General features: G+C 40.3%; 1 protein-coding gene across 2 annotated transcripts in view; it reads right to left on the bottom strand.

Moving 5' to 3' along the window:
• LOC121445440 (zinc finger X-chromosomal protein-like) overlaps positions 1–26,885 on the bottom strand; it is a 95,619-nt gene that overhangs the window by 54,003 nt on the left and 14,731 nt on the right. For both annotated transcript variants that reach the window (XM_041647581.1, XM_041647582.1), the window contains exons 2-3: positions 20,653–20,741; positions 18,306–18,875 (exon numbers count right to left, since the gene is read on the bottom strand). In XM_041647581.1, the coding sequence (XP_041503515.1) occupies positions 18,306–18,875; positions 20,653–20,713 (631 nt within the window). In that variant the 5' untranslated portion in view covers positions 20,714–20,741. The remainder of the gene's footprint in view (positions 1–18,305; positions 18,876–20,652; positions 20,742–26,885) is intronic.

Below are 26,885 nucleotides of genomic sequence, written 5' to 3'. Positions count from 1 at the left end.
TTGTAGTCCTGTTTGTGGCATGTCGCACATCCTTCTAGTCCAGTTTGTAACATGTCGCACATCCTTCTAGCCCTGTTTGTGAAATATCGCACATCCTTCTAGTCCTGTTTGTGGCATGTCGCACATACTTCTAGGCCTGTTTGTGGCATGTAGCACATCCTTCTAGTCCTGTTTGTGGCATGTCTCACATCCTTCTAGCCCTACTTGTGGCATGTCGCACATCCTTCTAGTCCTGTTTGTGGCATGTCTCACATCCTTCTAGCCCTGTTTGTAGCATGTCTCACATCCTACTAGTACTGTTTGTGGCATGTCTCACAACCTTCTAGTCCTGTTTGTAACATATCGCACATCCTTCTAGTCCCGTTGTAGCACGTCGCACATCCTTCTACTCCTGTTTGTAGCATGTCTCACATCCTTCTAGTCCTGTTTGTAGCATGTCTCACATCCTTCTAGTCCTGTTTGTGGCATGTCGCACATCCTTCTAGGCCTGTTTTTAGCTGGTAGCACATCCTTCTAGTCCTGTTTGTGGCATGTCTAACATCCTTCTAGCCCTGTTTGTGGCATGTCGCACATCCTTCTAGTCCTGTTTGTGGCACGTCTCACATCCTTCTTGTCCGGTTTGTAGCATGTCGCACATCCTTCTATCCCTGTTTGTGACATGTCTCACATCCTTCTAGCCCTGTTTGTAGCACGTCGCACATCCTTCTAGTCCTGTTTTTGGCATGTCGCACATCCTTCTAGTCCTGTTTGTGGCATGATGCACATCCTTCAAGAACTGTTTGTGGCATGTCGCACATCCTTCTAGTCCAGTTTTAGGCACGTCTCACATCCTTCTAGTCCTGTTGTAGCACGTCGCACATCCTTCTAGTCCTGTTTGTAGCATGTCTCACATCCTTCTAGTCCTGTTTGTGGCATGTCGCAAATCCTTCTAGTCCAGTTTGTAACATGTCGCACATCCTTCTAGCCCTGTTTGTGAAATATCGCACATCCTTCTAGTCCTGTTTGTGCCATGTCGCACATCCTTCAAGAACTGTTTGTGGCATGTCGCACATCCTTCTAGTCGAGTTTGAGGCACGTCTCACATCCTTCTAGTCCTGTTGTAGCACGTCGCACATCCTTCTAGTCCTGTTTGTAGCATGTCTCACATCCTTCAAGTCCTGTTTGTGGCATGTCGCACATCCTTCTAGTCCAGTTTGTAACATGTCGCACATCCTTCTAGCCCTGTTTGTGAAATATCGCACATCCTTCTAGTCCTGTTTGTGGCATGTCGCACATCCTTCTAGTCCTGTTTGTGGCATATCGCACATCCTTCTAGTCCTGTTTGTGGCATGTCTCACATCCTTCTAGTCCTGTTTGTGGCATGTCTCACATCCTTCTACTCCTTTTTGTGGCATGTCTCACATCCTGCTAGTCCTGTTTGTGGCATGTCTCACATCCTTCTAGTCCTGTTTGTAGCACGTCTCACATCCTTCTAGTCCTGTTGTAGCACGTCGCACATACTTCTAGTCCTGTTTGTAGCATGTCTCACCTCCTTCTAGTCCTGTTTGTGGCATGTCGCACATCCTTCTAGTCCAGTTTGTAACATGTCGCACATCCTTCTAGCCCTGTTTGTGAAATATCGCACATCCTTCTAGTCCTGTTTGTGGCATGTCGCACATACTTCTAGTCCTGTTTGTGGCATATCGCACATCCTTCTAGTCCTGTTTGTGCCATGTCTCACATCCTTCTAGTCCTGTTTGTGGCATGTCTCACATCCTTCTACTCCTTTTTGTGGCATGTCTCACATCCTGCTAGTCCTGTTTGTGGCATGTCTCACATCCTTCTAGTCCTGTTTGTAGCACGTCTCACATCCTTCTAGCCCTGTTTGTGGCATGTAGCACATCCTTCTAGTCCTGTTTGTGGCATGTCTCACATCCTTCTAGCCCTACTTGTGGCATGTCGCACATCCTTCTAGTCCTGTTTGTGGCATGTCTCACATCCTTCTAGCCCTGTTTGTAGCATGTCTCACATCCTACTAGTACTGTTTGTGGCATGTCTCACATTCTTCTAGTCCTGTTTGTAACATGTCGCACATCCTTCTAGTCCTGTTGTAGCACGTCGCACATCCTTCTACTCCTGTTTGTAGCATGTCTCACATCCTTCTAGTCCTGTTTGTGGCATGTCGCACATCCTTCTAGTCCTATTTGTGGCATGTCGCACATCCTTTTAGTCCTGTTTGTGAAATATCGCACATCCTTCTAGTCCTGTTTGTGGCATGTCGCACATCCTTCTAGCCCTGTTTGTGGCATGTCTCACATCCTACTAGTACTGTTTGTGGCATGTCTCACATCCTTCTAGTCCTGTTTGTGGCATGTCTCACATCCTTCTAGTCCGGTTTGTGGCATGTCGCACATCCTTCTAGTCCTGTTTGTGGCATGTCGCACATCCTTCTCGTCCTGTTTGTAGCATGTCGCACATCCTTCTAGTCCTGTTTGTGGCATGTCTCACATCCTTCTAGCCCTGTTTGTAGCATGTCTCACATCCTTCCAGTCCTGTTTGTCGATGTACTCACATCCTTCTAGCCCTGTTTGTAGCACGTCTCACATCCTTCTAGCCCTGTTTGTAGCATGTATCACAATCTTCTAGTCCTGTTTTTAGCATGTAGCACATCCTTCTAGTCCTGTTTGTGGCATGTCGCACATCCTTCTAGTGCTGTTTGTAGCATGTCTCACATCCTTCTAGTCCTGTTTGTAGCATGTCGCACATCCTTCTAGTCCTGTTTGTGGCATGTCGCACATCCTTCTAGTCCTGTTGTAGCACGTCGCACATCCTTCTATTCCTGTTTGTAGCATGTCGCACATCCTTCTATTCCTGTTGTAGCACGTCGCACATCCTTCTAGTCCTGTTTTTGGCATGTCTCACATCCTTCTAGTCCTGTTTGTAGCATGTCTCAAATCCTACTAGTTCTGTTTGTGGCATGTAGCACATCCTCCTAGTCCAGTTTGTGGCATGTCTCACATCCTTCTAGTCCTATTTGTGGCATGTCGCACATCCTTCTAGCCCTGTTTGTGGCATGTCGCACATCCTTCTAGTCCTGTTTTTGGCATGTCTCACATCCTTCTAGCCCTATTTGTGGCATGTCGCACAACCTTCTAGTCCTGTTTGTGGCATGTCGCACATCCTTCAAGAACTGTTTGTGGCATGTCGCACATCCTTCTAGTCCAGTTTGAGGCACGTCTCACATCCTTCTAGTCCTGTTGTAGCACGTCGCACATCCTTCTAGTCCTGTTTGTAGCATGTCTCACATCCTTGTAGTCCTGTTTGTGGCATGTCGCACATCCTTCTAGTCCAGTTTGTAACATGTCGCACATCCTTCTAGCCCTGTTTGTGAAATATCGCACATCCTTCTAGTCCTGTTTGTGGCATGTCGCACATACTTCTAGTCCTGTTTGTGGCATGTAGCACATCCTTCTAGTCCTGTTTGTGGCATGTCTCACATCCTTCTAGCCCTACTTGTGGCATGTCGCACATCCTTCTAGTCCTGTTTGTGGCATGTCTCACATCCTTCTAGCCCTGTTTGTAGCATGTCTCACATCCTACTAGTACTGTTTGTGGCATGTCTCACAACCTTCTAGTCCTGTTTGTAACATATCGCACATCCTTCTAGTCCTGTTGTAGCACGTCGCACATCCTTCTACTCCTGTTTGTAGCATGTCTCACATCCTTCTAGTCCTGTTTGTAGCATGTCTCACATCCTTCTAGTCCTGTTTGTGGCATGTCGCACATCCTTCTAGGCCTGTTTTTAGCTTGTAGCACATCCTTCTAGTCCTGTTTGTGGCATGTCTAACATCCTTCTAGCCCTGTTTGTGGCATGTCGCACATCCTTCTAGTCCTGTTTGTGGCACGTCTCACATCCTTCTTGTCCGGTTTGTAGCATGTCGCACATCCTTCTAGCCCTGTTTGTGACATGTCTCACATCCTTCTAGCCCTGTTTGTAGCACGTCGCACATCCTTCTAGTCCTGTTTTTGGCATGTCGCACATCCTTCTAGTCCTGTTTGTGGCATGATGCACATCCTTCAAGAACTGTTTGTGGCATGTCGCACATCCTTCTAGTCCAGTTTTAGGCACGTCTCACATCCTTCTAGTCCTGTTGTAGCACGTCGCACATCCTTCTAGTCCTGTTTGTAGCATGTCTCACATCCTTCTAGTCCTGTTTGTGGCATGTCGCAAATCCTTCTAGTCCAGTTTGTAACATGTCGCACATCCTTCTAGCCCTGTTTGTGAAATATCGCACATCCTTCTAGTCCTGTTTGTGGCATGTCGCACATCCTTCAAGAACTGTTTGTGGCATGTCGCACATCCTTCTAGTCCAGTTTGAGGCACGTCTCACATCCTTCTAGTCCTGTTGTAGCACGTCGCACATCCTTCTAGTCCTGTTTGTAGCATGTCTCACATCCTTCAAGTCCTGTTTGTGGCATGTCGCACATCCTTCTAGTCCAGTTTGTAACATGTCGCACATCCTTCTAGCCCTGTTTGTGAAATATCGCACATCCTTCTAGTCCTGTTTGTGGCATGTCGCACATCCTTCTAGTCCTGTTTGTGGCATATCGCACATCCTTCTAGTCCTGTTTGTGGCATGTCTCACATCCTTCTAGTCCTGTTTGTGGCATGTCTCACATCCTTCTACTCCTTTTTGTGGCATGTCTCACATCCTGCTAGTCCTGTTTGTGGCATGTCTCACATCCTTCTAGTCCTGTTTGTAGCACGTCTCACATCCTTCTAGCCCTGTTTGTGGCATGTCTCACATCCTTCTAGTCCTGTTTGTAGCATGTCTCACATCCTTCTAGCCCTACTTGTGGCATGTCGCACATCCTTCTAGTCCTGTTTGTGGCATGTCTCACATCCTTCTAGCCCTGTTTGTAGCATGTCTCTCATCCTACTAGTACTGTTTGTGGCATGTCTCACATCCTTCTAGTCCTGTTTGTAACATGTCGCACATCCTTCTAGTCCTGTTGTAGCTCGTCGCACATCCTTCTACTCCTGTTTGTAGCATGTCTCACATCCTTCTAGTCCTGTTGTGGCATGTCGCACATCCTTGTAGTCCTGTTTGTGGCATGTCGCACATTTTCTAGTCCGGTTTGTAGCATGTTCCACATCCTTCTAGTCCTGTTTGTGGCATGTCGCACATCCTTCTAGTCCTGTTTGTGGCATGTCTCACATCCTTTTAGTCCTGTTTGTGAAATATCGCACATCCTTCTAGTCCTGTTTGTGGCATGTCGCACATCCTTCTCGTCCTGTTTGTGGCATGTCTAACATCCTTCTAGTCCTGTTTGTGGCATGTCGAACATCCTTCTAGTCCTGTTTGTAGCATGTCGCACATCCTTCTAGTCCTGTTTTTGGCATGTCTCACATCCTTCTAGCCCTGTTTGTAGCATGTCTCACATCCTTCCAGTCCTGTTTGTCGATGTACTCACATCCTTCTAGCCCTGTTTGTAGCACGTCTCACATCCTTCTAGTCCTGTTTGTAGCACGTCGCACATCCTTCTAGTCCTGTTTGTGGCATGTCTCACATCCTTCTAGTCCTGTTTGTAGCATGTCTCACATCCTTCTCGTCCTGTTTGTGGCATGTCGCACATCCTTCTAGGCCTGTTTTTAGCTTGTAGCACATCCTTCTAGTCCTGTTTGTGGCATGTCTAACATCCTTCTAGCCCTGTTTGTGGCATGTCGCACATCCTTCTAGTCCTGTTTGTAGCATGTCTCAAATCCTTCTAGTCCTGTTTGTAGCATGTCTCACATCCTTCTAGTCCTGTTTGTGGCATGTCGCAAATCCTTCTAGTCCAGTTTGTAACATGTCGCACATCCTTCTAGCCCTGTTTGTGAAATATCGCACATCCTTCTAGTCCTGTTTGTGGCATGTCGCACATACTTCTATTTAAAATAGCCTTTGAGTATTTAAGGCAAGAACCTTTAAATAATGTTTTAGTAGTAAAATGAAAAAGCATGGTCCTCATACAAATATTTTTTAAGCACTATTTTCATGGTTACTATTCTTGAACACATTTGATGTGATCTATTTTCATCAGAATGATATGCTTAAAAAAAATAACATGACTGCTAGAGAAGTATATCTCCATGAGATGGGGAATGCAAATTCAAATTCAATCTGCTTAAAACTTACAAATGCTGGCTCGATGGCACATGCCTTTAATACCAGCCCTCAGGAGTCAAAGACAGGCAACTTAGTCTACATGGGAAACCTTGCCCAAAGAAGTAAAAAAAATAAAAAAAAACAACTTACAACATTTATCTTCTATGTAAGTAACACATATATAACTTTAACTTGTGACTCTAAGTCAAGGTCGTTGGTTGAAAGTAAATACAATATATAAATTCAAACAAAATGAAATGTGCATTTGTCCTGTTTTAAAGAAAAAAAGAGGGGCCATATGGAAAATGGAAGAGAGAAATGAAAAAGGGCAAAAATCAGGAAAATGTTACAGAGCAAACACCACAGTTTTGTTTTGGTTTTTTGAGACAGGGTTTTTCTGTGTCATAGCCCTTGCTGGTCTTAAACTTATCTACCTCTGCCTCTCAAGTGTTGGGATCATCAAGGCGTGGACCACCACTACCCAGCCAAACACTACAATTTTAAAAAGCTTTACAGAAATCACCAAAGTAATCAGTGTTATATATTATTTGGAAAATAAAACACAAGAAAAATTATTTGACTAAAGACCAAAAATATAATTGCTACATAAATAACCTTATAGCACACATTACTTAGGGGCATCTCCGGCAACACAGAAAGTGCGGTAAAGGTTAATGAGAACTCAGTACCTAGAACATTCTATCAGAAAAGTTAGATTCATTAATGTAAGTCTTTCAAAGAAACACAAAAATGTTCTTTTTGTTCTAAGTCCAACTAGTTCTATTTGGGCCAGCTTGCCACAAGCAGAAGGAAACAGGTCCAAGGCCTTAATAAGTTCTAGAAGCCCCAATGCTCCCAGGAAGCAAGTGTCCTCCCACATGTATTTGTTTACCTTCTGGCTAGACATTTATGTTTTAACTACTTCATCAAACAGTGAGTTTAAATTGTATATTTTAAGACTTCATGTTAGGCTCAATCCCTAATACTGCAAACAAAAATCCTGAAGATACTCATCTAGTATCAAATATTTGCCGGTTTAATTATTTATGTAAAAATAAACATCCATCTCAGTGTGCAAATTTGATTTTGTCTTTAATAAGTGATAAAATTATACTTGAGGAAATTTCTGAAACATATTTGACTTACTAACAGTTAAAAAAAGACTTACGTTAAATATTAGAAGATACCAGTGTGACAAAGACTACTCCAGTGAGAGAGGAGATGATTATTTTAAATGCAGTAACAATAAATGTGATTACAATTTATTGACTAAGTACTATTTAATACATATTGCAACTCTGTGAAGAAGAGTACAGTACTGTTGACAATTTATAAGAGAACAAATGGAAGTCTAGAAACATTGACTATTTGAAATTACATGGAATTTAAATCTCAAGCCACACAAGTCCCAGTCCAAGTTTGTTAACTTTTAGTCTCCTGAGGAGGAGATCGATATTGGCAAAAGCAACTACATTACATGAAAAACTTGAGTATAGTGTAACATTTAAAGAGGCCACCAGAAATAAGATTTACATATTCATGACTTTTTAGGGATCACACTCAGATCTTCTGACTTGGTGGCAAGTACCTTTACATGCGTAACCATCTTGTTGGCCCAATTCTTGCTTTTTACTATTGGCTTTGAAATACTGGCCCATCTTTATGTTCTTTATAAGAATTTTGCCTAGGTAAATGCAGTTTTGAACCTAATGGAGGGAGAGCATGACAGGACTTTTTGACATCACAATCTGAGTTTTGTCTTGGTTTAATATTAGTTGCAAACTACGAAAGAGATGATCCGGAATTTAAAATGTTACAGAGGTCAGAACCACCAGCACCTAGTACTAACTCCCTAAAGAGTCATGAATATGTAAATCTTATTTCTGTGTGCCACAGTGTGTGCCTACCCAAACACATACACACCAAAAAAAGTTCAAAAAAGGCAAGACTATACTGACAGTTTGTCTACCTGACTTCTGACTTACGAGAATCTAAACTATTTTTTAATCTTTAAAAAGATCTATTTATTTATTAATTTGTGTGCATTGAGTTTGCCTGCACGTGTCTGTCAAGTCCCCTGGAACTGGAGTTACAGACAGCTGTGAGCTGCCATGTGGGTGCTAGGAATTGAAGCTGAGTTTTCTGGAAGAGCAGCCAGTGCTCTTAACTGCTGAACTCTCTCTCCAGCCCTAATCATTCAAATTCTAAATACGTCATTGCACAGATCTGCTGGCAAACAGCTTCTGCAAACTCTTCTAATCTGTCATTTACAAAAATAATAATTATAAAATTTAATCATTCAAATCCTAAACCATGCATAGAACACTGGAAGCAAACATTTTAGTGATTGTTTTGATAGTGCTGAGGATCAATCCCAGGGCTTTGTGAATGATATATAAGTGGCCTAGTACTGAAGTACACATTCACAGCCATTTTAGTCTATTTCTGACACTCAGTATATTATTATTAAATAGTGAATGATATTTTAACATACACCCAGCTTTAAAACCAAACATGTCACTTAAAAAAATACTTGTTGGGAGACTGATACAGTGCCACTGTAATCGCAGCATTCAGAAATAAAAGGCAAGCCGGGCGATGGTGGCGCACGCCTTTAATCCCAGCACTCGGGAGGCAGAGGCAGGCGGATCTCTGTGAGTTCGAGACCAGCCTGGTCTACAGATCTAGTTCCAGGACAGGCTCCAAAGCCACAGAGAAACCCTGTCTCGAAAAACCAAAAAAAAAAAAAAAAAAAAAAAAAAAGAAATAAAAGGCAAGAGGACTGCTGCAAATTCAAGGCCAGCCCAGCGATGGTGGCACACACCTTTGAGTCTCAGTATTCTGGAGACAGAGGCAGGCAATCTGAGTTCCAAGCCAGTCTCATTTACAGAATGAGTTCCGGCACAGCCAAGGCAACATAGTGAGACCCTGCCTCAAAAACCACCAAAATGGGCCGGGCGATGGTGGCACACGACTTTAATCCCAGCACTCGGGAGGCAGAGGCAGACCGATCTCTGGGAGTTCGAGTCCAGCCTGGTCTACAGAGCTAGTTCCAGGACAGGCTCCAAAGCCACAGAGAAACCCTGTCTCGAAAAACCAAAAAAAAAAAAAAAAAAAAAAAAAAACACCAAAATGTTTATAAATATCTAATTTGTTGATCAACTATTTTACTTTTTCATGCAAAATTTAGAGTAACTGAACATAAAGGTCTCTTATGGAGAAAAGGCAGATGTCTACTTAGTCACATTACAAGAACAGAGACGCTAAGCTGTCGAATGCAATCTTTAAAAGTAAGCTCATACAGAACACGAAAAAGGATTAATATCCAGAATGGCAGTGCTTTATTGTACACTGACTGATTCTATGTATACAAAAAGGGTATCTCACTCAGACTTAAAGGAAAAGAGAAGTTACTTCCCATTTTGGTGAAGGACAAACTGTACACAGGTACAGAGACAAGAAATGGAATGAAAGGACTGAGCAGAAAGTGTGCCACAAGGCATGGTAGGGAATACAGCCAACTGCTAAACTGAAGTCAGATCACAAAGGGCCTCCTGCACCTGGCAGAGAGGCTCAGACTTGATCCTGGAAAGCTGCAAGTTTCTTAATCAGGTCAGACATCAAAATTTCTTGGGGAACTTGGGGTGGGGGTGAGTCTCTAGTCAAGCAGTTAGTTCTACATAACCCAAATGTAGGGAAATGGGGGCTAGAAAGTCAGAAAAAGAAAGATTTAGTGGGCCCCTAAGCCCTAACCCTGACCAGAGGTGTGAGAGCATCTGCCGTAAGTGATGGGAGATCTTCAAGCAATGAGGATATCACATGCCTATTTGCTCTATCATCTTGTTAGCCTTCAGAAAGTGGATGGGCTGAAATGGATCAAGGCAAAGCAGGGAGAGCCCTATGAGTCTGCTGCAAACATGTAGCTGGCAGGTGACAGGAGACAAGGCCTTCAATAAGGACAAGAGATAGCAGGAATGAGGAAGAGAAATGGGTTGGACATCTATTTAGGGATGAGCAGGACTTGTAAATTTGGGCAGTACCCTACATAAAGAAGAATCTAACAAGAAACCAAGTCAGGGGTTTGATTCTGAGTGGGCTAGAATGTAAGAGAAAGAAGGAAAAAGAAGGATCTTTTTTGTTTGTAGACAAATCTCACTCTTGTAGCCCAGCTTGGTATGGAATTCACACTATAGGCCAAGCTGGCCTTGAATTTGAGGCATCCTTCCTACTTCATCCTCAAAAATACTGGCACTAAAAGTCTATGCTAGGCTGTCAATATAATGCTTGCCACCAAGTGTGATGAGCTGATTTTGATCACTGGGCTTCACATGGTGGAAGGAGAGAACCAACTCCTACAAGTGTCCTCATATATTGCAGTACATTTTGTGCTCGTGCACACACCCAGGGAGAGAGAGAAATATAATTTCAAAAATCAACAAAAGCATGTGCCAACACACTCAGAAGTGAATGGTTACTTGTGATAATAATTCAAATATTCTCACAATCTAGATAACTGAATCTATTGTCATTTTCAAATTTCAAACAGAGGGTAGCACCAGAAGGATGCCAATCTATGTAGAAAAGAGTCTAGAATACATGGGGATTACCATTGGAGTCCTTATTTATAAACAGTTCAAGTTTGATGAAGTTGGCCTTATCTTTGAGGAAAGTTTAATAAACTGATCCTAAGCCAGGCACTAATCCTAACACTCAGAAACCTGAGACAACATAATGCAAAACTCTGTCTCAAAAATCAAAAGCAGCCGGGTGGTGGTGGCACACACCTTTAATCCCAGCACTTGGGAGGCAGAGGCCAGCCTGGTCTACAGAATGAGTTCCAGGACTGCCAGGGCTGTTACAGAGAAACACCAACTCAAAACATCCAAAATGAAAAGCAAAAGAACAAAACCTGGCTGAAGAATGGTTAGGAGCAATTGCGGCTCTTTCCCAAATCAGAAGTTTGATTCCTAGCACACATATCAGGTAGCTCACAACTGCCTTTCACTGCTCCAGAGGATCCAACACCGTCTTCTAACTTCCTAGGGTACATATATGACACACACAAACATAGAAGATATACGCACACAAAACAAAAACAAAAATGTGCTAACACCTGATTCTAGCCGGTACTAAAAAGCCAATACCCCACCCCTTTGGTTCCACAGAGCAAGAGCAAACTTGCTGTTCTCACATGTTAGTTTCCAGTCAGTGCCCTTGTAAAACCTTCAATGACTAGAAAATCTAATCATGTTAGAACATGCAAAGTGTCATACATACACTTACCTATAATTCAGAGTTTAAAAACCTGTTTGCTTTCATATATACATGGGAAAACACATTTAAAATACACTGACTTCCCTGATACAGAGCTGTTCTATTATTATACAAAAGTAAAATTCACCTTCAGATTTTCACCTTGAGATCTTGCCCCACCTACTCAACCTGCGAAATTATTCTGAATATAAAATATTACAGAAGAGATTTTTTTAAATATTTATTTATTTATTATGTATACAATATTCTGTCTGTGTGTATGTCTGCAGGCCAGAAGAGGGCACCAGACCTCATTACAGATGGCTGTGAGCCACCATGTGGTTGCTGGGAATTGAACTCAGGACCTTTGGAAGAGCAGGCAATGCTCTTAACCTCTGAGCCATCTCTCCAGCCCCAGAAGAGATTTTTAAAAGAACACTCTGATGGTCCTGTTAAGTACTCAGAATTTCACTATAATTTTAAAGCTACTATTAAAAATGAATTTCTAAAAACAGACAAAGAAAGCTTCAATAAATTGAGTCATCATATGTATGATTCTGCTTAAGTGCCTTCATCTACAGTCATGAAGAACTAGTACTTTAGAATAAGGCTTCTCCAAAATAGAAATGCATGATTTTTTAAATTAAAATTACTTCTAATAATAACTACCATTTGCATTGCATTTTGCAATTTCCTTCATGTTTCCATGTAAGTTTCTTACTTCATTTTCCAGATAAAGAAACAAAGGCACTGAGACAGTGTGTAACTTGGTCAAAGTCAGTTACAGTGAAGACTGGCGAAAGTGCAAGGACACGCCCATCTTTAGAATCCAGGCCTCTTTCTCATCTACTGGTTTTTAAAGAAAGAAATGTTCAGTGTCTAAAACTCAGTATCTAAAAAAAAAAATTATGGATAATCCCAAGCCACCCAGGAATTCTCCCATTTTAGTAAATTTTTCGCACTTCTTTCCACTCTAAAAAGTGAAACCAGCAAGCCTCATATAGTCTTGCCCAACATTTTACCTAAAAACTGAAGTGAGATGCTGGTGAACAATCGCATTAGTAATAACAGAGTTACAGTAAACATAAGGACACTTTACACACCTCCAAGGAAGCTTCGGTAAACCACCTGAAGACTGAAAACTAAGAAATGATTACTTGAGGTGACAGTAAATACTATAGCATCTAAATTTACATTATACTGAAGTTGTTAATCCATTCATTATTCTGGAATGCCTAAACAACAATATTCTCCTTCCCTTTCTGTGTGAGTGTGCATGTGTATGCACGTGTATGTATTTCTTTATAGATACAACTTAAGACCAGCTCTATCTGTGAAATTTACCTATACAATTTTAGATGGAGAAGCAGAAAAATCTCCAAACAAGCTTTAAAGATAAAGTTTTAAGGCAACTACAAATAATAACAATGTTCTACATGCTTGAAAATCACTAAAAAATGTTAAGTCTTTACAAATAAAGATTTTAAGTTCTATTAACACAAAGAAAATAAATATGTAAAGCAATGCATGTTTATTGTTCAATGTAACCATTCCACAGTTTCCCTATTCATTTACAACAAAACCTTTGCCAGTCTTAAAGGTTTGAAATCAATATAGGTTTTTCATTAAAATTTGGCTTTATGAACTATCTTTGTGAATGGCAGAAATCAAGAAAACACTAATGATTTTCCAACACACTACAACGGTTTGATTCCAAAGATAATGAAGTGGATTGTTTAATATAATCTTTACTTAGGATAAAAAAAGATGATGGCAGGGAAGGGGAAAAAAGTTCAAAAATGTCTGTACAAGAGAACACCATGTTCTCTACATCTAATTCTAAAACAACCTATTTCATTATAGCAAAATAGGACAATAACATGAACATATATACCTGTTTAAATGCACCTTTGCTTTCTTTGAATTTCTCTGAACCGGAATGGAATAAATAGCACATTAAAATATATTTATTATATATAAAATACATTAAAATATGCCAAAATATACTAAAAAGCTTTCTTCTGTTCATATTTACATTTTTAGGACCATTAAAACTCACTTAAATTGGAACCCCCAGTACCTCAAAGAAAGATAACTGTAAATATTTTTAAAGTCTGGATTCTACAATACTACACTTGGTATGCTGGTGTCAATCACTACTAAATCTATCTCTATATATTTAAATGAGTCTATCAGAGAGGTGAACTTTCTAAAGAGCAATAAAGGCAAAAGGCTGGTGCACAGTTAAGCCTTACTCCTTAGAAGCCCTTTGAAAGCTAGAAGGGTGCCTAGTCAGAAAGGTAGAAAGCAGAGAGAAGCCAGAGGGCTGTCGCCTTCACAGTCTGGGACAGAGCCAACTATTTCCTCTGGCCTTGGTGCTGGGTTGCCTAGTGTTATTATAGAAAATCTGGCATTCATATTTAAAAAACAGTATTTTGGGCTAAGATGGCTTAATGGACAAAGCTTGCCACGAAGGCTGACAATCGTGTTCCATCCTTGGAACCCACACAGTAGGAAAGAACAGATATCCACGAGACATCCTCTGACCTCTATACACAGGCACCATGGCATAAGCACACAAGTAATTTTAAAAACAAAATAATGGAGCAGAGAAATGGCTCAGCAGTCAAGAGCACTTACTACTCTTGCAAAGAATTCAGGTTCAGTTCCCAGCACACTGACAATCACCCATAGCTCCAGTTCCAGGAGACTGGTGCCCTCTTCAGGTACATACCAAGTACACACCTGATGCACCATGTACATGCAAACAAAACACTCATTAAATAAAAATAAAGCTACAACTTTAAAAATAAAATAAATACCATTTTTATACTAGAGCATCTTACTTATAAATTTAAGTATCTTTACTCTCCACTGGCTGCTCAATTACATTCCATATATCATAAACATCCATCTATAAGTCTCTGGCCCTGGCCCATCACCATCAGATCCAAGTTTTTCAACCCTTTCTCACCATCCTTTGCCTTTCCACCCAACGTCGTGTTTACTCTGTATTGGTATGGAGATGAAGCTGCCTCACTGGAAAAGCAGTTACGACATCCAAACATTCCTCTAACCCTCTAGCGAGGGTCCTCATTCTACTAACATTTTATGTCCCTGCCTAGGACACAACAATCATCCACTATGACCCTAAACTTCAGTCCCTTCCTCTTCTCTGCACCTTACTCCACCTATTTTATTAGCCTTCTTTTCTCTATTGTCAGCGTGGCCCTGTCCAGTGGTTTGTGCCTGTACCCATAAGCACATTCAACATACATTCACCATTTCAGCAGCCAGCAAAATCCATACTACTGCTTCCTGTCTTTCAACTATAATGGCTTACACAAAGTGTTTCACTCTAATACCACTTTTACTGATTTCTCAACCCATTATAGTTCACTTCTTCCTTCTCCTAGCCACTCACACATGTTTTTTGAAACTAATCTAAATACCAACAACATTCTAATTGCCCAACAAGAGCCTTTCTTCCCAGGGACTAACACTTTTAAAGAAGCCTCTGTAGCCTCAATAGTGTTGAAAAGACTTTGAAAGTTTGTCACTTTGTCTTCTGTAAACCTCCAATTTTCATTTCACCTCTTTTTTCTTCTCTTTTTGATGAGACCTTGTCTCACTTTGTAGCCTAAGCTAACTTTAAATGTCTACATCATTTTATACCCAAAATATCTATACTCGACACTTTTTAAAGTTAGCACACAAACTAATGGGTTTCATTATGGCATTTTCATACATGTGCTATATACTGTTATTCAACTCACCCTCATGACCGGGTATTGTTGGCTGCCTTCCTCTCCACACTTCTGCTTTCATGCCAGATGTATTCCATTACTCCACCCCCCCACCCCGTCCTGCACCTTCCCTTTCCTTTAAGAGTTCCTCCTTGGGGCTGGAGAGATGGTTCAGTGATTAATAGCACTAGTTGCTCTTGTAGAGGAACTGTTTTGTCTCAGTACCCACACAGTGGCTCACAACCAGCTCCAGGGGAACCAACACCTTCTTTTGACTTCTACGGGCACATGTTACACATACATACACGCAGGCAAAACATTCATACATACAAAATAAATCTTAAATTTTCTTTTTCCCCCTCTCATGGTTCCATTTCTACTTTTATAACCTATAACCTACCCCCCAACACAAATTTAAATCTAGAGTCATCACGAGCTAAAAACATACAGTATGTCTGAGTTTTATCTCTCTTAACATGACAGTCTCTAGTTTTATCCATTTTCCCACAACTATTTTGTTTTTCTTTCAGCTGAAAAAGTGCTACTTATATTCTAGCACTTTTTTTCCCATTCATCTGCTGGTGGCTACCTAGCTGGTTTTATTCTTAGTTATTGTAATGTAGCAGTAAACCTGGGTGTGTACGTTTCTCTGTGATATGCTGACTCAAGAGTCCTTCCTTTGGGTAGATACCCAGGAGGAGGATTGCTGAATCATATATTAGTTCTATTACATTTCAAGAAAATCTCCATACTGGTTCTATAGTAGCTACATCACATACTTGATACTGTTATTATGCAAACACTCTGGGAAATACCAGCGATTTCCATGTGAGACACTTCATATATTCTGTTACTTTATCAATTTCTCCTCTTTCCAAAATAGCATATTTACATTTTCAACTGCCAAGAAATGGAACCTCAATCTTATTTATTTATTTCTTTATTTTTGGTTTTCGAGACAGGGTTTCTCTGTAGCTTTGGAGCCTGTCCTGAACTAGTTCTTGTAGACCAGGCTGGCCATGAACTCAGAGATCTGCCTGCCTTTGCCCCTACCCCATTGCTGGGATTAAAGGCAAGTGCCGCCACCACCGCCTGGCTGCAAATCAAATTTTTAACAGAGCCTACATAATCTTTACCCACCAAACCTACTCCTCCTATTGAATGATTATCATGACCAAATCTTCCAAGACAGAAATCTTAGCGTCAAATGCCAGTCATCTCTGCATTATCTTTCCCCATCCAAGTCCCATCAATCTTCAATAAGAACAAATCTTATCCACTTTACTTTCTAATCTCTTGAGTTCAACTGTCTTCAATCCTCTTTATTATCAAAGTCTTTGGGATATTTAATTTTCTTGTTTTGTTTTTTTTGAGACAGGGCTTCACTGTACAGCTTTGGCTGTCCTAGAACTCGCTCTGTAGACCAGACTGGCCTTGAACTCACAGAAGTGCAGAGATTAAGGACGTGTGCCACCTCCACCTGGCTTGTTGTGTTTTTTGAGCCAGGTCTTACCGGCCCTAGAACTCAATCTTCCTGAGTGCTGGGGTTACAGAACTACACCACTACCACACCCCAACTTAAGGGTATTTGAACGACTGTCTCTTGTTCACTTATTCTTACTCTCTACTGCTACAAGGAATATCTTTCAAAATAAATTTAAACTTGAAATAAGCTACATCTCAAATCCCCCTACAGACCAGCAAAAACTTAAAAAAGGAAAATACTGCTGTGTGTTGGTTAGAATCTAGAAAAATAGATAATCTCATAAACTTCATATGAGGAATTATGCAAAACATTTGGAGGTATTATAACCACACATAAATATACATATTCTTTTCTAAATTTTTATTATTGTGTGTATGTGCATGTGTGTAGCGGGCACATATGTGGAAGAGGATTTTTGTTCTCCCTAGAAACAATGGCTTTCTTTGCGTATTTAGGAGTTTCCAATAACTGGATCACCTACAGCAATGCCAAACACACAAGTTCCATAAAACATGTTGGAATGGATGTTTTTCTTCCTTTTTACAAGGACTATTTCTTTTAAAAGTTCTATCATAACTTGTTAAGACCGTATCTTACTTTGCAGCCTAGGCTTACTTCAAACTTGCAGAAGTCCTCTTTCCTCAGCCTCCTGAGTTTTGAGATTACAGGCATGCATACACCAGCACACCTAGGTTAGATACCTTAGTAACTTTTAAAAGATATTTCCTATAAAATGCTGGTGAACTCTATTATATGGTATCATATATGAAAACTAGGCAAGTTTATAAATAGTGTATTGAGTTTTTATTTACCAAAGTATAGTGCTTTAAGGAGTTAAGAACTTATACTGGGTTAGAAACAGTTCTACCCAACCCAGAGTTTTGTATCTGAAAGTGGAATCAAGAAGTATAATGTTATAAGAAGAAACAGCTGTCCTCATGCCAACTTAAAACATTTGGAGGGCTATCCCCCAAACACCTTAGTTTGGTTCAGTGCTCTAATAAATTTGTCATGCTTGAAATTATGTCTCAGTACTGTGCACTTTCCCATTCTGTTCCATAAACAGTATTTTACACACAATTCAAGTATGCAAGTATTATTGTACATCCAAGAACATAAGTTCATACTTCAGATTTTCTCTGTCCAGTGGTTTGTTTCCTATACCTATAAGCATACAAGAAAATAAGTAGTTTGGTCATACATTTTTTTCCCAAGTTGTTTGAGGAGGATTCCTAATGCTAAAAGAGTCCTAAATCACATCCTTCATGATTTTGCAAAGTCACAGACTGTCTTTCTGTAACTGAAGAAACCACCTCTTTCTATCCCACCTTTATATAGAAACAAGTCAAGCACTTTTCACAATTTTCAATTACCTTACAGACTCCAAACTGAAAACTCATTTTACACATTTATTTTGTTTTATTGGAGACAGGGTCTCACTATGTAGCCTTAGCTGTCCTAGAACTCACTATATAGATCAGGCTGGCTTCGAACTCATAGAGATCCACCTGCCTCTGCTTCCCAAGGGCTGGGATTAAAGGTGTGCACCACCATACCTGGACAAGGTATTTTTACACATTTAATTTTAATGAACATTAAGCAATTATTATTCAATTTTCTTAACAGTGTTAAGAAAATTAACATGGCTTAATTTAGAAAAGTAGCACCCCAACAATGTACCCCGATACTTACAGGAAATCATAAGGTAGTCCTCACAGTTGGTTTTGTCGTCATCTTGCTGATCCACAGGGATCCCATTGGCATCTATGACTGCTTCAGAGGCACAGTCTGCTACCAACACTTCTTCTGAAACAACATCGGCGGCCAAAGGATCAGTGACAATTTCTGCTTCTACTACAGTATCGTGAACCACATGTTCAACGTGACCAACGTCAGACACATGTATAGATTCACTTGTCAAGACATGTTCAGGCATAGATATCGAGGCTGAAGTAATATCAGAAGCTAAAACATCATCCGGAACTGTGCAATGTGTTAAAGAAACTTCTTCAGTTACATCTGAGTCCAGCACTTGCTCTGGGATGATGACTGTTTCTGATACATCTGCTTCGTCCATGATATCTGGACACTGGACATCTTCTATAACAACGTCCTCAATAACATCTTGGATTACAACTGAGTCTGGGTCATCAGGAACAAAGTTGTGCACGGTTATGTCTGAATCCACAACATCTGACACAAAAACCGTTTCTTGTACTTCCACAACAATTTGATCCCCATCCATGTGTGTAGCACCAGCTCCTGAAAAATAAGCAAAGTCTTAAGCAAGTGTGGTTTGAATAAAAGTGACCCCTATCAGATCATATATTTGAATGTTTAGTCATCATGGAGTGGAACTGTTTGAAAGCATCATAAGAATTAGGAGGTGGGTACTTTTTGGAGGAAGAGTGTCACAGAGGGTGAGCTTGGAGGTTTCAAAAGCCCATGTGGTAGGCCCAGTCTCTCTCTGTCTCTCCCTCCCTCCTAATCTGGATAAAACTCTGTAGTTGTCAGCTACTTCTCCAGCCATGTTCCCCACAGTAGTAACAGATTAAACCTCTGAAACTATAAGCAAGCCCCCAATTAATGCTTTCTCTTCTAAATGGTGTCTCTTCACAGCAATACAACAGTGGCTAAGACATAAGTAAATAAAGTTATCAACTTCAGGACTAAATATTCCAATCAGCAAAATTATTATTCAATTTCACCCAAAATACACTAATTTATCAGTTTTCTTAAACATTTAGATTCCCCTGGATCCTCTGCCTTGGAAAAATAATCTATTTTTAAATAAAATTTTAAAAGACACTTTTTAGCATACTCTTTTAAGTACTTACCCCAAATCAATAGATAAGGAAAAACTATTGATAATAATACAATTGAGACAAAAAAAAAACCTTCAAGACAGTAAAATTCTAGGAACACTAAAACACATTCAGTTACTTAAGGCATGGTTCTAAAACTTAAGTAATGTAACTACAGGTGGCAAATGCATCCATTTATATGCTTTTCATGCATTTTCCTTCTTGGTCTATCTCCCTTCCCACAACTTGTATTTTTTATTTTCCATTTTTCCCATGATTTTTTTCCACTTCCTTCACATCCTTCTCCTTTTTGTTCTGGCACCACCAACAGTCTCCACCTGACTATGGAATCTTAGACTTTGACCTTTATTCTAGAACATAAAAGGATTGGGGTATAAGCGAAAAGGAGGACAGCAGAAAATCTGTCTGAGGCTGTCTATCTCTACTGACAGACACTGAACAGAAATGCCACTGCCAAGGGGCAGTGGGATAAGGGGAGGTAGTAGAAGGAATCTACCCTTGACTTCAGAGTACTGGATTCTATTAAGCCTCCTCCCCACTGTCACTCCCAAAAGCAGCTCATAATACAGGAAACTCTTCCAGAGTCCGTTTTAGTTAAAGGGGTGACAGGAGATGAATCAATTTTTGCCCAGAGATTAAATAACTTAACTGAGATCACAGTTTGCACAGCATATGGTGCTCAGTAAATATTGTTCTCAACAAATGCTACAAACAGAACTATACATCCTTATGAGAAATACAAATCAAAATTTTTGAAAAATCCAGTATCTTGGCTGCCAGTCCAGAAAAAGTTAAGTTTTATGAGTTAAGTAAAGATCTAAGTCTAAACACGAAAATTCATTTCTTTTATATGTGCCTTACATATACACCCTAAAGGTCATTCTTCATATGCATGTGCTTTTACTTCAACCCATGCCATGAAATGGGGTGTGGAATTTTCTTTCTAGTTGTGGTGTCCTATCAGCACTCATAAGTTTTGGGTTTTGGAACATTTGGGATTTTCAGATTAAGGATATTCAACTTGTACTGACAAGAATATTAAAATCATTTATAAGTAAGTCAAATTTTTGGGTAGAAGGATGATAATGTGTTCACTTTCCCATTTGTAGATTCTAAAATCCAAGAGTGACTAACTATGAGAGTTAACAATTGGGCCCATAACAAACTCTCCATCTGGTAGATAAAAAGCACAATGCAATTACAAGTCATTATACCTGTTGCATCAAAAAATGAGTTTGGCGCCTGTGGTTGTAATTCAAGTCCATCTTCATCCATGGCCTTCAATTCTCATCAGTCACAACTCCTACATCAAGGGGAAAAGTGAAGTCAGTGTTAGTTTGGGTATCCTTTTTTTAATGTCACATTTTCATTTTTAAGCACTCAAGTTTTATGACTGACAAATATCTAATAAATAAACATATACATCAAAAGGATCACCTTTACCCAGGCCCATTATTAACTGAGATACATGCCAGGTATACACCTATAATCCCAGCATTTGGGAGGCTGAGGCAGGAGACTCACAAGTTCAAGACCAATCTGGGCTACACAGAGGATTCCAAATCAGTCTCAGCTACACAATAAGAGCCTGTCTAGTGAGGTCATGTCTCAAATAAATCAATAAAATAAAAATAAATTCACTGCAGGGTAGTGGTGATATACACCTTTAAACCCAGTACTTGAAAGGAAGAGGCAGGTCAATCTCTATTAAGTTCCAGGCCAGCCTGGTCTACAGAGCAAGCTCCAGAATGTCAGGGGTACATGGAGGAAACCCTGTCTCAAAAACCCAAAAATAAACAAACAAATAAATTTGGTAGGTTGGGATACTGCCTATATACACATCTCTTTTAAAGATTGATTTGAGCCAGGTGGTGGTATCAGAGCACACCTTTAATGCTAGCACCTGGGAGGCAGAGTCAGGCAGATATCTGAGTCTGAAGCCAGCCTGGTCTACAGAGGGAATTCCAGGACTGCCAGGACCACACAGAGAAACCCTATCTCAAAAACAAAAAATTATTTACCTTATGTGAATGCATAACATACATGGTTCATGCCATTGGCTAGAAAAGGGTGCCAAGTTTCCCCTGGAAGTAGAGTTATGGATGGTTATAAGCTACCACATGTGTTTTAGAATTTGAACCTGGGTCCTCTGGAAAAGCAGTCAATGATCTTTTATTTTTGTTTTGGGTTGGTTTTTTGTTTGTTTGTTTTGACTTTTCAAGACAGGGTTTCTCTATGTAGCCTTGGCTGTACTAGAACCCAATTCTGTAGACCAGGCTGACCTCAAAGTACCTGCCTCTGCCTTCCAAGTGATGGGATTAAAAGTGTATGCCACCACCTCCTGGCAACTAGTTTAAGGTTCAACTAAAAATTCATTCTGTAATTTACTGTGGGAAATTTCTGCACAATTTTGCATTACTTCTTTAAACTTATATACCCTCTCTTTCAACCACTATATTGAACAATCATAGAAACCCAAAGTATCTAATTATAGTAAAGGTAATGGTAGTAAGAACACTCTAGAATTCCATTTTACAGTGAGTGACTCCTCTCCCCCCTCCCCCAACTCGAGACAGGGTTTCTCTGTGTAGCTCTGGCTGTCCTGGAACTTGCTCGCAGACCACACCTTACAGGTGTGTGCCACCGCCTTTCTTAATTGATTTATGCAATTTTTCAGTGTATTTAATTCTTTTGGCATAGGTGATTAGTACTAGCTATGAAATGTTTTTTTTTTAAAGTTCATTTTTGAGCACAATAAAATCAACTTCCTACTCTCAAAAGTCTGCAACCATGAGCAAGAATGAGAATCTCCTCCAGTGATCCCGCTTGCACTCTCTGCCTACCTCCATCTCTCAGTCTAGGCTGCTAGAACAGAGGAACTGAGAAGTCATTTTCCCACTTTGGTTCAGACCAGTGAAATAAAGTCTACCAACAAAAAGAATCAAGTGAATGCCCTGAGAAAGTAGACGAAGTACCAACTGATTTTTGGATTCTGAGCCCAGAACTCCCTGAAGCCCCACTTTTTCTTTCCTTGGGATTTTGCAAGGCACCCCAATGACCTTAATTCTATCTCACCTACTTAGCAAAAAGCAAAAACTTAACATATCAAGTAATATATTACCAAGTACTATTTGGTTACTACTTCAAAAGATCTGACACCAAAGATTTTACTTGCCTGTTTCTAAGTACTGCGTAAATCTCCTCAATAGTTTCCCTATCTCTATTTTCTCACTTTTTAATTCAATCTAAATGGAGCTATTAGATGCATCTTTCTTTGGCCTTTAATTTTGTTAGTAAATACTATATACTCATGAAAATTTTAACAAAGTAATTTTTCTAAGCATCATTCCTGTTTAATCTTAAGTTCTAACTCCAAACTGTCTTTCCATCATTCTCTTTCCTACCATTCTCCCAAGTACCTCCCAGCACCACACAGGCACACACACTTCAGTAAACAAAAATGTCAGAACATCTCAACCCTGGCCTGACACACTAGGGCCATATAGTTCTTAAAGAAATATCACAAGAAACCCAAAACTTATATAACAAATGTTTTTCAGTGTGTCAGCGATGATTCTATTCACTTCCAGGAAATAGCTGTTTTGTGTTAAAAACAATTTGAAATTAAAACAAATGATGGCTAAATTAATAAACAAAAAACCCGGTTGTTCACCCATGAAAAACAAAGTGTACATGCTCTAAACTGTCACCACCCACTCCCTACCAGAATTACCTCTGGCTAGAATTCTTTTCCCTTTCTAAAATTGCAACTATGAAATGACAAATCTAAGTTAACCCTTTTTTTTCTTGGGGGGGGGGGTTCGAGAAAGGGTTTCTCTGTAGCTTTGGAGCCTGTCCTGGAACTAGCTCTTGTAGACCAGGCTGGCCTCAAACTCAGAGATCAGCCTGCCTCTGCCGCCCAATTAAAGGCGTGCTGAGATTAAAGGTGTGCGCCACCACTGCCCGGCTAAATTAACCTTCTAAGCATAACGAAATATTACATGAAATTAAGTCAACTAAGGGGATACATTAAGGTTCTTAGGTTCCACATTCCTCAAATCTCCCTACATAAGACTAATTCTCATTAACTCTAAAGATTCTCAACTTGTTTAACAACTACTTTGCTCCACTTTTATCTCTCTTGGCTTTTCTATTAAGACTCTAACAGGTAATCAATTCCACTGATTCTGAAGTTCATTCCTGCCTGTTTTTCCAAGTGCCATCCTAAGTCTCTTCCCCTTCTCTACACAGCTAGCTGCCCTGACTCCCCTCACCACACTAAAACTGAAGCCTAATCCTAGTCTGGTACACTAAACTATTTTCTCTTACTGTTTTCTCTCTACTCCCCTGGGCTATTTGCACAGACCACCAAAATTTATATACTCAAAGCAGAACCTTAAGCCTCTACCAGACTGACGACTCTTGGCCACTATTCCTTTCTCCTTCTTCCCCACTCACTGTCAGTCCAGGATGCCAGATCTTGTCAACTACTTCTTTGCAGAACTTCTCAGCAATCCATCCCAGTTCTTATTATCTCCAGTCTTTATTACTGTCTCTCAGCTTCATACTTCCTGATCCCTGAGGCATGAAAATAGCCTCTCAAGTACCCTTGCTCTTTACTGCCACTCCCATAACAAATCTAGGAACCCAGCACAAGTTGAATCGGTGCCAAATTCTGAGGCATTCCTGTTATCTGTGGAAGACTAATCCTCCTACCACTGCTTTGATCACGGCACTCCCCTGGGCTCAGAATACTTCAGCACCCCCCTACCTCACCCCACCCCCCCCACCCCCCATATTCATTCTACAATATGAACCTGACGTGCCAGGAGACAATTATCTGCTGTTATTTTCATCTTTTAATCATACACATATTCTAACATATTCTAGCAAACATGGAAGAGGGCCATTGCAAAACTCAAATAGGTTTGGAAAAATAGACTTTGTACTTACAAGTAGAAATGACTATACTGAGGGCTTTGTAACCCCTCCAGGGTTAGACTTGTTAATTCCCTCTGACAATCAAAATGAAATTGTGTTGTTAGAAATACTCTCTGGGGTAAAATCAAGTAAGGGTCATTGCAAAAGGTGGACCAACAATGACACGGATTTGTCTGTGGAAGTGTCTGTGTGCTGTGGAGCAGGAACCAACCTCCAAAAGTAGCCAAATAAACACAATGGTTCAGAGCACCAAGATGAAATCCAAATGAAAAAGAACAAAGAACCAAATTATTACTACCTTTCTCAAGCACCCTCAAAGCACCTCTGAGATTCCTTCACCCTAGTTTGGAAAACTATTCCCTCCTGGTACATAAGTCGTAATTCTGAAAGAAGTCACAATGGAAAATGAAGTTTTAAAGGAAATACTGAACTGGGAGAAATCCACAAAATTCCCACGCTTCCTTACTTCCAATCTTTAAAATAGAACAATAAACACTCCCACCAACTCAGTAGGAAGAGTAATGGCATTTTATCTCTTAAATTCAGAATTTATGATAATTTGCTGATTTTATATTTCTTTAATTTCCTTTTGAGGAGGTGGAGAGGGAGACAGGATCTTACAGCGCAGTCCCATGCTGGCTTCAAACTTATGGCAATCCAGCTGAGTTCTAGTTCCGTATATCCACACATTGCTTTGACTACTTTCTTCGGTAAATTAACAGGAGTCTTAGATATGTATATTGCCAATATACATATACAAAAACCACTTTTTTGCTTGTGGTCCCCTAGAACTTTGATTTAATAAAATGGCTGACTACCGTCATTTCTGTCACACTCAAGAGAACTAATTTGTAAACTATATGGTAGATAAAATGGTTCAAATCCCGCCGGGCGATGGTGGCGCACGCCTTTAATCCCAGCACTCGGGAGGCAGAGGCAGGCGGATCTCTGTGAGTTCGAGACCAGCCTGGTCTACAGAGCTAGTTCCAGGACGAGCTCCAAAGCCACAGAGAAACCCTGTCTCGAAAAACCAAAAAAAAAAAAAAAATGGTTCAAACTTCCCAAGAGTAACAAAAGCAAGCCTATCCAGAATTATTTTCAGAAAGTAAAAATGGTGAAAATTTACAGCTATAAAAACCTAATATCTTCCCTCCAAAGTAAGCTTTCCTAATTTTTTGCCACGTTGTTCATTATTAGCTATTTCTCCAAATAGTCTCAAATCCAGACACATATTTTATTTCTCTTAGGTTAACCCTCAAAGTCAGCTATTCTTTTTATTTTTCAGGACAGGGTCTATTCAGCCCTGGCTGCCTAAACTTACTATTAGACCAGGCTGTTCTCAAACTCACCCTCCTGCCTTTGCTTCCCAAGTGCTGGTACTATATTAGCCACTATATGCCTGGCTAAAGTCAGATATTCCTAAATCTCATCAGTTTTTATTTATTTTCGCTGTTATCACTCTAACAAGCTCTTCTCAACTCAAACGTATGCTCAGTGGGCCCTTCAATCAAGATTTGACCCCTTCTTAAACAAAGGAAATTTTCTTGGTTTTTTTGGTACTAGACGTTTCAAGGGTCTTTGAACAAAGAGCAGGTAGTCTACCAGAAAGTTGAATCTCAGCCTTCTTTTTCAGTTTCTGAAGCAATTCCTGCCTCAGTTTTTCCCACTGGTATTACAATATCTATGTCATAAGGTCAAGCTAAGTTCTTGCATACTAGACATTTTCTTATTGTTTTTCCAGGCGTTGCTAATGCATTTTTTTTTCAGAACTAGAGATTGATTCTAGACCTCGTACATGCTAATGCTAGGTTAAGTGCTCTACCACTGAACTAGATGGAACACCAGCCAGCTCCTTCCATTTTCTCTATTTAGTCTTCCTTTTGTTTTGTGGTCTCAGAAAAGGCTGGCTTGTACTCACGCAGCCCCAGGCTGGTCTCAAATCAGTAACTATTCTCCTGCCTCAAACTCCTGCGTGCCACTCTACTGGCTTCTCTATTCGCTCTTACTAGAGTTCCTATTACAGGATAAATACTCCTAAATCTGTCCTCTATTATCACTAACTTCCCTCTTATTTGCCTCTGAATTATGAATTGATGTGTGTGGGTATGTGCATGTGAGTGCAGGGTTCCAGAGGCAGGTGTGGGATCTTCTGGAGCTGAAGTTACAGATGGTAGATCTGTCCAACACGGACGCTGGTCTTCTATAAGCTCTTAACCACTGAGCTGTCTCTCTGACCCCCAACTTTCTCTTCTTATATCTACTTTTCTACTAACTTTTCTATACTAGCTACCTGGACAGTCACAAATAAGATGCTTTGTTTTGTTTTGAATTTGAGACAAGGTCTGTCTATTATGTTGTCCCTGGCTGTCCCGGAGGGCCCTGGGATCTAGAGATCCATCAGCCTCGAGTTCCTAAGCAAACTGAGGTGTTTTCCCCCCTATAGTTATCTTCTAAATTTTTTTGGTAGACAAACATCTTCCCAGATATTTCTGAGACCCCAATGCTT

The sequence above is a fragment of the Microtus oregoni genome, unplaced genomic scaffold (assembly GCF_018167655.1).
Source record: "Microtus oregoni isolate MIOR12 unplaced genomic scaffold, Mior012 000191F_ref0000080, whole genome shotgun sequence".
Classification (NCBI taxonomy): Eukaryota; Metazoa; Chordata; class Mammalia; order Rodentia; family Cricetidae; genus Microtus; species Microtus oregoni.
The sequence above is the reverse complement of the archived record's forward strand: the minus strand, read 5'-3'. Positions and strand labels throughout refer to the sequence as shown.